At 41.6% G+C, this 12,151-nt stretch overlaps 1 protein-coding gene across 2 annotated transcripts in view; it reads left to right on the forward strand.

Annotated features, from left to right (window-relative positions):
- Window positions 1–12,151, forward strand: part of SLIT3 (slit guidance ligand 3) — a 738,435-nt gene that overhangs the window by 676,040 nt on the left and 50,244 nt on the right. For both annotated transcript variants that reach the window (XM_075009368.1, XM_075009369.1), the window contains one exon: window positions 1,353–1,492. In XM_075009368.1, the coding sequence (XP_074865469.1) occupies window positions 1,353–1,492 (140 nt within the window). The remainder of the gene's footprint in view (window positions 1–1,352; window positions 1,493–12,151) is intronic.

The raw sequence follows: 12,151 nt of genomic DNA on the forward strand, positions 1-12,151 counted from the left end.
TCCTAAAAATTCAAACTGGTGACTCTGGAGTACAACTGAGACCTTTTCTGCACTGCATCTAGTCCTCCCTACTCCCATAGTGCAGTAATTTTGTGTCCCAGTACTCGTAAGATAAATATTTCTGTCTGTGTTCATTTGGTTTGTTTTAGTGTATTACCAAGGTATTGTGAGACAAGGTAGATAAGATAATGTTGTTTATTGGACCAACTTCTGTTGGTGAAAGAGACTAGCTTTCAAACTTACACTGAGATCTTCTTTGAGTATTGGGAGTAATACATATTTAGCATGTGGACTGTATCACCATTTACTTTAAATATTCTTTCCTGGTTGATACTTCATGGGTACTGAAGGAGCTGAAAAAGTGCTGATATCTTAAGACTCAAAATGCTCATTTTGGAAGATCTATTAACAAAAGGTGGTGTTTGGAGATAAGGTGGTAATGAGATAAAATACTTTTCCCTCTACATCACTAGTTCAAATCCAGTCCAGGATGCCAATGGTGAAAGAGTTAGAATATTTAACAGCTTCCTGACTGTGTGTGTATTGGTGTCCTCAGTCCAGTTCTTGGTGGGCAGGTGCCATAACCAAATATTTTGTAACAATCAACGCCCTTTCTCACGTTTCAACAGAGAAGCCAGGAATTTGATTAGCCTTGGTGAGTGAATTTTCCCTGTCACCCTAGAGTTGTTCCTTCTAATTCAAGGATGAGGCACATCAGCTAACAGGGCAATGGAAGTGCAGGGAGGGAAGAATTCTTCTGCCCATGCTGTACCTTCTCTGTGGATAAGTAAGGAATACAGTCTACATCTACACTACAAAATTATTTCAAGATAACAGCTGTTATTTTGAAATAACTTTCTTAGAGTCTAGACTACATATGCACTATTTTAAAATAAATTCAGTATGGCAAGTGTGTTATTTTGAAATTGGTTACCCTCAATACAAGAGGAATAATACCTATTTTTAAAATAGATATTTTGAAATAGGTAGTGTTAGGACATGGAAGAGTGCTATTTCAAAATAAGCTATAATGATGCCCAAGGGCACTATTTCAAAATAGTGCTATGTGTCCAGAAAGGCTATTTCGAATTAGCTGGGTGGTATTTTGACATGCATTTTGTGTGTAGCTGTGTTATCTTATTTCAAAATACCTCTGTAGTGTAGCCATAGCCACAGCGTCCAGGCTTGTCACTGTGGTATCTTTCATCAAAGTCGTTGCTAGTGCATCACCCAACTTGCTAGTCATGTGCATGCTGCAGGGTTACAGCAGCAGCATAATCTGAAATCCAAACTAACTTTTACTCTTTCTTTTTTTCTGTCTCTCCTCCCCTCCCCCAAACCTCCCCCCCAAGCTGTTCTTGCCCTCTAGGGTATGAGGGAGAGAGATGTGAAATAAACCCAGATGACTGTGAAGATAACGATTGTGAAAATAACTCCACTTGCATGGATGGAATCAACAATTATGTCTGTCTCTGCCCTCCTAATTACACAGGTGAGGAAGGATCACAGCCAAAGGACACAGGAGAGCAGTTTAGGAAATGTCAGTTCACCTGGGGCACCATAAGAAACTGGTCCCCCTCCCACCTGGGGAGATTACATATGTGGCATTAACCCAGATTCTGAGTAGATTTTTAAGCATCGAGATTGCAAATGTGCTGTCAGCGAATTCCTGCTCATCCAGTAAACAGAGGCAAACAAAGGGAATAGTTCTGCAAGGAGGCAGCTCCAGCAATATGTCTAACCTTTAATCCAGAGAGCTCACTGCTACCCCAAGAGAGTGTAATTCGTACCAGAAGGCAGCTTTTGGGAAGGGTCAGAGGGGAAAATCTATTACTGTCTTGGCGTATAACGTACACATGTACTTCCCCAGGTCAGAAGCACTCATCACGGTTACTGGAACTGCACTATAAATGTATAAACAAGAAATTCTCAAGGTCATCTGTTGATTAGAGAAATTTGTACTTTTCCATGAAAGTTTTTACAAAAGTGTTCCCAGTACTAAGCTTAACTCAAACTACATCTGACTAGCATCTCTGAGAATAAAAGCAGTTCCTGTTTCAAATTATACTATAATAGTAACACTTTTAAAGTGACTTCCATCTAAAAAGCTCAAAGCCTGCATGTATCAGTGGACCAACCATGACAATACTGCAGTTAAGTCACCTCCATTTTACAGGTGGGGAACTAAGGCATGGAAGCTAAGGGACTTGCCCTCAGTCACAAAGAGAGTCTGTGAAAGGAAATAGAACCCAGATTTCCTGACTCTTGTCCTGAGTTTTAGCTGTCTTCCTTCCTAATTCTTCTGTAAGGCTATGAACCCTGTTAACTCAAAAATGTCAAAATGCTGCCTCTTTGGAGACTGCTGGAGTGAATACCTCACTCATCGCAAGCCACACCAGCCTGACCTTCTCCACTCAGTATACAGGGGTGAGAAAATGTCCATGTTTCTATTTTGATGCTTTGAGATAAATTTGTCATTCTCCGTGTGTGGAGCATTAATGATTGGCTTCTCGTATGCCAAAAGGTATTGCATATCACTGGACCTAATAAAGTTGGAGTGGCTTGGTAAGTGAGAAGGAAGTCTTCCAGAATTTCCCAAACTTATAAAATGCTTTCTGTGGCCAATATGAGAGGCCTGTGTAAATCTTTGACTGGGAAAAGCCTTCTGACTTGAAAAAAAATGTATTTGAGTTTTTATCTACTCCTTCTGCCAAAATACTCAGCAACGCTTAGGCTGGCCCAGAGCAAAGAACTTTGTTTCTAGTGTGTTGAGCCAGTTGTTCTTATGTGCACTCTATGTATGTGAGCCTTATGTTGCTGATATCAAATGGGACTCCTTATGTGGTGCTAACAGCTTTATGTTTACAAAAGGAAGTGTATCTGAGCAACTAAGCAAGAGATAATTAGCAAGGAACTGAACCCAATGCACATGCTCTGCCCTTGTTAAGAGCCTTATGCTGAGTTATTGTCGAGAAAAGCACCAGGAAAAGGGGTGGAGTGGGATTTTGCTGCAGGATAGTACCTCTCAGTGGATCATTTCTAGTCATGGGCAAAAAACATTTATGACCCTTCAGAGTCACATTTGCAAATATTTTAATCATCTTCCAGCTCACTGTTGTTATAATGTATGGCTGAATATTGCCTGTTGTAAACTGTTTATCAGCTAGAATGTACTAGTTCATTAAATAGCCATGCAGTTTAAATGCCTTGGACCGCTTTCTTGTTTCAGATGCATGATACACTCTGCCTGATATAGTATACTATATCCAGGTCCTAGAAAAGCAGCCCTTTGTACAGACAATAACTATGTGATTGCAGTTGAAACAAATTGTATTAGAGCTATAAACAATAAAGCTAAAAGGCTGGAGAACAGTAGTATGCATGTGATAGAGGTGTGATAGGTCTTGTATACAATCAAAAGCTGAAAAAATTAGGCTTTTTTCATGTGGTAAGGAGAAGAATTAGAGGCACTTTGTGTTTAAAAAAATGAGGAGCCTAATGAAATGTGTGCTCAGGGTCACACACATTAACTGCAGGCTAATTTTGGTACAGAAGAGAGTGCTGGTTCACACCTTGTAATCATTCTGATTAATTTGTGGCAGCAAAAAGTCTTTTGGGTAAAATACTGGTATGCTAGGGGCTTGGTGACAAGGAACTGAACCCAGTTCATGATGGATATGCTTGGTCAAAACCACTCAGGTCATGAGGGATACCAATAGTGTGGCTATATCTTTAAAAATGGGAGCAGACTAACCCAATAGCTAATGACATGGGTTTGCAGGTTATAATAAAAGTAATCCAATACCATCCTTCAGAGAATAAGCTAACTGCTACAAGGTCAGGAAGGAGTTTTCACCCATATTCGGAATTCTCAAACAGGCTACATACATTCTAGGTTTTTGCATTACGCTGGCCTCTGTTGAAAATATGACAGCTTTTCTTTATTCCTCTGAATCACCCTGCTTTATCTAGTCTTTCTCTAATTTGACTGTTATACCCTTTTTTGGGAAAAATATGCCAACTATGAATCTTGCTTTCATTGGTTAAAATAAATGAAGGCTGTAAATCTCTCTTCACTGAATAATTTTCCAGTGTTTTCCTTTTCTAGCTGATCCTAGATGAAAAATGCCCAGTATGGTACATGAGTATAGAAGAAAGGAATTTCCCACACCCAAAGCCCCATTTTGGTTTTATTAAAAATATTCTTGACTCTCTCCTAAGTCCTTCACGTCCAGTGATCTCAAAGGCCGTTTCTATGCAGGCCACTTTCTTTGGAAGTGGCATGGTAATACACGGCCCGAAATATGCTAATAATGCGCTGATGCAAATTCCCCACACCTCATTACATACGGTCACGTGATTTGGAGTCCAGAAGACCATTCTTCCAGACTCCAAAACGCCATTTAGAAGCGCGGCCCTGGGGGGGTCTTCCGGAAGGAAGTCCTTCTTCCGGAGGCCCCCCCCAGGGGCCACACTTCTAAACAGCATTTTGGAGTCCTGAAGAATGGTCTTCTGGACTCCAAATCACATGACCGCATGAAATGAGGTGTGGGGAATTTGCATCAGTGCATTATTAGCATATTTCGGGCCATGTATTACCATGCCACTTTCAAAGAAAGTGGCCTGTGTAGAAACGGCCAAAGTGCTTCACAAACAGGAATGAACTGAGCCTCGCACCTCTTCCCTGAAATAGATAAGACTGATCCACAGGCAAACTGAGGTACAGTAATGTCGTGTGACTGGCTGAATGCAGCAAAGAGTCAATGGCTGAAACAAAAGTATAAGGTCTAAACCTCTTCACTTATGCCCTAAACTACAAGATCATTGATATTTTCCTTTTTTTCCCCCCCATTAAGTTCAACATCTGCCAATCAGGATACCTAAATTTAAGCAATAAAGCCATATTTAAGCTCTGTGGCTCAGTGTCTTTAACTCCTCCTGCCTTGGTTTTGCTCTCACTGGAAGTGTAGGTTGTCCCTACAGCTAAAAAAACCGTCTACTTACATGATAGACTGTTCAACAGAAGTGTAAGGGTAACAATGGACCAGAAACTAGATGAACAGTGTGTTGGAGCCCCATGTGGCCATGTCGCTCTCTTCATGTTCTCAGCAATCTTCCCTCTTGATTCAGGGAAATCAGGTGAACTCCTAGCCATTGCCTTCAAAACAGGAACTTACTCATCTTCCTTTGTCTGAGTCCTTTTCCCTCATGCTGCTGGTGTCTACTTCCTGGGATTTAGTTATATTTAGCTTTCTTGTTTAAAACTAACAAAGCCCACAAAATTTCCCTTTCCCTGGAGTTCTTTATCATTCTGTCCATTTTCCTCCAAGGCTCCATTTTCAGCCAACTTGCAGACTTGTTCTCATGTATAGGTTGAGAGAAAGAGAGAGATGCAGAGCTTGTTCTTACACAAGACACCACCTTATCATCTTGCATCTACTGTCTCACTGTTTTAATATTGGAATCCAAACACAGTCATCCATGTGGGATTGGCAACTCGAGTGATCAGATGTGAATTTATGTGAACCTTTGGCCAAAATCTGACCAGTTCCAACCCTGAGCTGGTCTTTGAAGTTTTTACAGTGTTTTGGTTAACTTATATTTCTATGTTTCTATTTCTTATACCCCTGTGTTTTTAGTTAGAAGCAGAAATGAATAGATGCTAAAAAGAATTTGGAAAACACTAGCTTTTTTTTTTCTTTAAGACCCTGATCTAGCTAGTCTCAGCAAATGTATCCATCACTCTTTGACCTGGTAATTGGGATCAGGTTTGGAAACAATTTCAAAAAATGACCCATATGAAATAAAATGGCCCCTTTCTAAAACAGATGGCATCACACAAAGGAGGGAAGGAGGAGAGAGTAGTGCTTGTAAGATTATTATCTTGGAAATCTTGTTTCCTTGTGAAAGATGTGTGCTCATTAGTTTGCATCACTGAAAAATGGGTAGAACGCATGTGTGGTGTCACATGTTAGCAAGATGAGCCTAATCCATTTTATATCTAGGGACGCTGTTGGGCTAGATTTTGTTGTTGTTCTTCTTCTTCTTCCCCTTTTCACATCAACACTGTCTATTGTTTGTGAACGGTTATGGTGCCTGCCTCCAGTGCAGCTTATTGAAGTGCTGTTGCCTGTCCAAAGCCATGCACTTCAGTAAACAAAAATGTTCTGAAAGAAAAATGCCTTGTGGTGGCTTCTGGTTGCAACTACTTAATGGAGCTTTGCAAGCTTGTTTCACACAGCTAACCGCTGTAGTGACGTGATCCAGAACAAGCTTGGTGAGGGGCTGCAATTGCAGTGTGAGTTAAATTTATCTGAATCATAGCTGTTTAGATTGGTTTGCTGGCTTTGCATGTTAATAGTTCATGCGTCTCAGATACAAATCAGAGGTTTTCTAGAGTGTGGTTTTAAGAATTTGGACATCTATAAGTTCACCAAAGATTTGAGCCATTATATGTGTATCTGAGACCAAAACAAGTTTCTAACTACTAGCTGGTTTCAGAACTATGGGACCTTAGCCATAATTTTCTTGAAAGACAAAGCAAGTAGTGATTAAGGTTTGGTGCACCCAGCCTTCTGTCCAAGAGATTCTTGTTCTGAGTGGAAGTTTTCCAGTTTAATTACTTGGTAAATGTGAAATCTGTTTGCTTTCTGTGTACAAAACTAAAACAAGAGCCCAAGTTTTCACTTGCAGAGTCAAAAAAAGTGAACATCGAAGAGAACTGAATACACATAACTGACGCGAAGGGTTCGGGTCCTTTTCTGTTCTCATTGAAGTCAGTCTGAGTTTTTCTTGACAGCTATCCACTGTTTACCTCCCTCAGGTCAAACTGTGGTTATTCATTATGCTGGGACTGCAGGCGGAAGCAGCACAGCAATCTGGATCCTTAGCCAAAAAAAACCCATGAACAGTCCATCACGTTGGTTGCCTCTGGTACCAGTTCAAATCCCTAGTCTTTATGCTGAAGGCCACCCATGAGTTAGGATCCAAATGGCATACTTCCTCTGCATTTATGGCCTGCCAAGAGAGATACATGTCTGTGGAACAATGACACTAGCACATCTAGGAGCGTTAAGTTTGCAACATGTGAACACAGTGGGCGCTGGTGGTTGATGAGCCCCAACCTGAGAAAATCCTGCCAGAGGATTAGAAACAGAGCACAGATCTCACTGCTGACAGAGAAAGTTACAATGTTCAATAAATAAGGCATCATGATAAACTGCCAACTCTGGGAGGAGTGGACAACTGTGTAGACAACTCTCTGTGACTGTTAATCACTGTATTCAGGATTCAGTGGCACATTAAGAATACCAATAAGTGATAAATAGGTATCCTTGTCCATACAGTATCATACAGATTGCTATATTTTAACTACTGGTGTACAAAGAGGCAAGCTGTAACTTGTTTTCTGCACTACCTTCTGCTAGACGTTAGAGTAGTTGCAGCCAACTTCAAATGGAGGGGGAAAAAACGTGGGCTGAAGATTCTTGTGACTTACTCCCATAAACTGAAGCACAATCTGGGCAAATATGTTCAATTGATGCGTTGTTGGGGTGGGGGTGGGGTTGCAGGTTAATTGAAATCTCTCATTAGCCTCAAAAGCATTACAGGGGTTTAACCCAAGGATAAGCTGTCCACAGATAATGTCTGCACTATTGTATTAGGCACAAACAGAATTTTCTTCAGCTCTGGGATGGGTTGTATAGCAATTTCAGTTCCTCTTCAACTTAAGAAGGCAAGAATTACTCTACTGAATCAGCCCAATAGGCCATCTCAGCCTGCATCCTGTCTCTGACAGGGACAATGTGCAGCAAAGGATGGAGTTTAAAAAAAAAACCAAGGTGTTTTCCTGCAGCACTTTGGAATATCCTTCCAAAAGGGAGAATTTTTAAACAACACCCATTAATTAGTCCTGATTATTGCCCTGTTGCATGAGGATTTTTCCCTTACAAAATCTTTAGCTGAACTAATGTGTACACACACACACACACACACACACACACAGAGCATAACTGCCAGCAATGCTGTCAAAGTCCCAGGACATACAGAATACTGTAGGAATCTATCATACACTTGGCAAGGAAATAAACTAAGATGACTTAAAAACCAATTATTGTACAGCACTCACAGTGATATGTCTCTTCAAAGTAATATGTTTTGACTGCCTTTAAATTTCTGTGATTGATTAGGGTATGAATTCCTTTGTCGCCTTAAACATGTCCCAGGGCGTCAGTCAGCTATAACATCTTATTCTAGGGTCACATCTCTTTCAAGTCTCTGGTGTCATAAATAAGAATCAGTGTTCCTTTGGGAGGTTGTGTGCATTTTTTCCTTATCTCATTGCTGGAGAGAAACAGAACACATCCTTTGCTCAGCCACCTGGAAATACTGCCAGAATCCCTGCTTCTCTTCCCATATCTCATCTCACTGAGCTCTTGGTTTCAATGGTACCAAAAAGGACAGTGGCTGCTGCTTGATTCTCAGCACTCCTGAACATTTAGCCCATTTTGGGGCACTTAAATATAAATTAGGAGTCAAACTTCCAGCTCCTACTTTTCAAAAACTTGCCCAAAAATTTGAAAGAACATCACCTGCTCCCCCAATATCTGAGTTCATCATAAGTAGACAAATTATTTTCAAAGTAATTATTTTTTTCTGATAAAACTTATGAGTTCAAGATTATTGCTTTGTCAAACGAGTCCAGAATGAAGGTTTAGAAATCTTCCAGCATTAAAATTTTGCAACAAAGCCTCTTAATAAATCATTGGCAGGTGGGCTTGGTATGCTTTCATGGCAACTGAATAGATTGTCTGCACTAGGACTTTGGCTGCCACTTTCCTTGCTTCACTTCAGTGAACAAACGTGCTGGATTGAGGCAAAATCTGGGGCTGGAAAATCTTGGCTTCTATTTTTAAATGTTGTGCTTGATAAACCCTGCCCAGCAGTGTCAGAGTGAGGGCAGCAGCTTCAGCAGTGGTACTGAACATGCTCTGTACAAACCAAGCAGCAGATCTGGGAAGGGGACCAATCACGTCCCCCTCTCCTCCACATGCTTGTGTGCGCACACACATGTGCGCATGCACTCACACACTTGCGCACGCGCATACACGTCCCCTCTTTCCAAAAGGCACTAAAGTGCTTGAAAAATTCTAGTTTTTTGGCAGATGATTTAGTGATTATCTGACAGGAGCGATGTATCGAATTTCAAAATGGGTATTAAATCCAAACTAACTGGAGCTGTGTATCTTAATTCAACCTTCCCCTTTAGTGTGGACTTGGCCTTAGACTATACTTAAAATATGAAAGTACTGCCATGGCAGCTCTTTAAAGTGAATGTATGGCCATGGCACCAGTGCTGAGAGAGAGCTCTACTTGTGCTCTATCTAACCCACTTCGGTGAGGCGAGTAGCTCCCAGGGCTCCTTTACACTGGTGCTTCACGGTGCTGTAACTTGCTGCACTCAGGATGGGGTGTGTTTTTTCACCTGCCTGTGCCTGAAAGTTGCAGCACAGTAAAATAGCACTGTGGGCGTGCCATTAGATAGCATGAGATGCATTACAGGAGTATCCTGGATCCAAGGTTTGGCTCAGGTCTGTTAAATTTCATCAAGCATCAGAATTACTCCTGATTGGCAATAATTTCTCTCCACAGCATGTTGTGGCCCATTCTCAGTAATGTTTAGCACTGGAGAAGCCCATCAGCTTTCAGTTGCCAATGGCCTTGATGGCTATTTGAAATTTCCAGTTGGCATTGCCTCTCTTTAATTCAGCATGAAGGGAAGAAGAAGGTTCAGGGACGACCATGTCTCTGTGGAACATTAGCTGCAATTGTTGGGTATCTCATGAGTAACATCTTGCGAGGACAGCTGTAGTGGGTAGTCAGCTCTTATCAGTGTGGCCAGAGGGAATGCCCCTATTTTGCCTCAGTGAACACAGGTAAGAAGATTGGTACATACAACTAAACAATTCAATGCCTTTCACAAGCTGGAAAAATTAGTTCAGTAGACAATGACCAGCCAGTCTTCATTCATTGTTTCATCCTAAAACCTGCATTACATAAACCATAATTTTAACCCTGTAAAATCAGTAACACTTCCCGCGAACACTTTCTCTTTCCTGCTTAATTTTGTGAAGTTCTTAACAGCTTTGTTACCCTTAGTCATGAAGTTCTGGTTTGAGCCTTGGCCTTGTAAACCCAGGATTGCGAGCTTAGTCCTTGAGGGGGCCTTTTAAGGGTCTGGATCAGAGCTGGTGGTAGGTCTTGCTTTGAGTGAAGGGGACTGGACTCGAGACCTCTGGAGGTCCCTTCCATTTCTATGAGAAATGTTTAAGGCTGAGAATATTTTCCTTGTCCTGTTGTTAATTATTTTTATTATTATTATGACTGAGAGCAAAGGACTGTGACAATGCAGACAGTAAAACTGAGGAACATGTGGGACTTGGTGGATAGTTACAGTGGGATGTTGAGATCATTTTAATGTTGGGATTTAAAAAAAAAGATGTTGACACACTCCACTTCCTTTTTCTTCCTGATTGGGAAGGAACAATGTAATTCAGATGATGGCTGTAAAAATCTAACATGCTGTAAAATAAATAGCTCATATGACAATGTGGTCATTTAAATAACCAACAAAATAATTAAATCAAACCAAACTGCGTGCAAAAGGTTTCTGTTTTGCCCTGTTGCTGTTATTTTGGCTTGATTTTGGATTTATATAAAATCACAAAGCTGTATAAACATGCAGGCTAGCAGGTCTTTGTAAACAGTGAGGTCTATGACAAGGGATTACTTTAGAATGACCTGTGTCCCCTCTTGGGCATTTCATTGAACTATATAAAAAAGGCAAAATGTTGTAGGAGTTTGGGAATTACTAAGCTGTGGCTTTGAAAAAGTCAGTGTAGTGAACAGTGCCAAGCACAAGATAGAGCACAGTGTTCCAGAGCATGGTTCATAGCAAGGCAAGTTTGACTCATATTGTTCCTCCACTGGGCCTCAACACGTGCCAGAAGGTTGCAGTTACAGGCTAGGTAAGTTGCTTAGTCTTTTTGCCCATTCAGCACTTGCCCTCTATTTAGTATGCACTAGTTACTGGTCTTTTTCTGTGTGTGGTACAGAATCTTCAATGTAGTGTATTGAATGCATGGAGTGCAATACCTGGGTACCTGCATATGTTAATAACCATCTCCTCATATCCTGCCACAGCACTTTAGCTCAGCTGGATGGCTGAGCAAATGCCTCCACCAATTTAGCAAGGAAAAGTCTGATGGTTCGAGTGGCTTTCAGCAAGACTCTCAACTTGCTTCTCCTTCCTGGTCTGATATAACCCTATTTGGCTGACCAGCAGAGTATGCAAATCCTGTCCATTCTCACAGGGTTTGTTGAAAGGGGTGGTGTGGAATGTACAGGGGGGGATTTGCTACTGGTCGAATTAGTGCAATTTTTAGTTTTATATATGCATGTCAGGTGCTTAAACCCGTGTGGAAGTAGGGAGGAGTTGCCTGAGTGGTGGTGTGGAGGATGTTGTTGTGGGGCTTGGAAGGCATTGCTGGAGGCATGTGCGTTTCTTAGGGCTTGTCTGCGTTGGTGGTGGCATATAAGGCGACAGGCTGGCTGCATCTGTGGTGTGTAGCTACATGCTGCAGCAAAAGACTCCAACGGAGCTATACATCATGTGTATTCTACATGCTGCTGTTCGAGTAGCCATAGACAGCAGCGCTGAGAAGCACCGCAGGCCCTGGAGCATGGTGGGAGAAGGGCCTGGCTGTACACCTCAGAAGGGGTGGGGCCAAGGGTGGAAGAGGTGGGACCTTGGGCATTCAACCCTCGGCATGGACTGGGGAGCTGCTCTCCCGCACCCCAGCTGTATACAACAGTGCTGCCATGGCAATTCAAAAGATCCCAGAGCTCCAGCTGCTGCCGTGTCCCCTTTGAAACACTGAGCCTGAGGGGAATTGCCCCTTTTGCCCCCCTGCATTGGCTTGCCTGGCCATAGCTTTAATGTGGTAGAATGCCCCCTCTACAAAACACTTGTAAAATTGTGAAAAATTGCATAATGCCTCTCAACTTTTAGCCTGTATGCAAATAGATAACAAATTGACACAATATGCTAAAGTATTATTTTGAACCCAATAATACCACGATTCAAAAAAGA

Source organism: Carettochelys insculpta, chromosome 15 (genome assembly GCF_033958435.1).
Source record: "Carettochelys insculpta isolate YL-2023 chromosome 15, ASM3395843v1, whole genome shotgun sequence".
NCBI classification, from domain to species: domain Eukaryota; kingdom Metazoa; phylum Chordata; order Testudines; family Carettochelyidae; genus Carettochelys; species Carettochelys insculpta.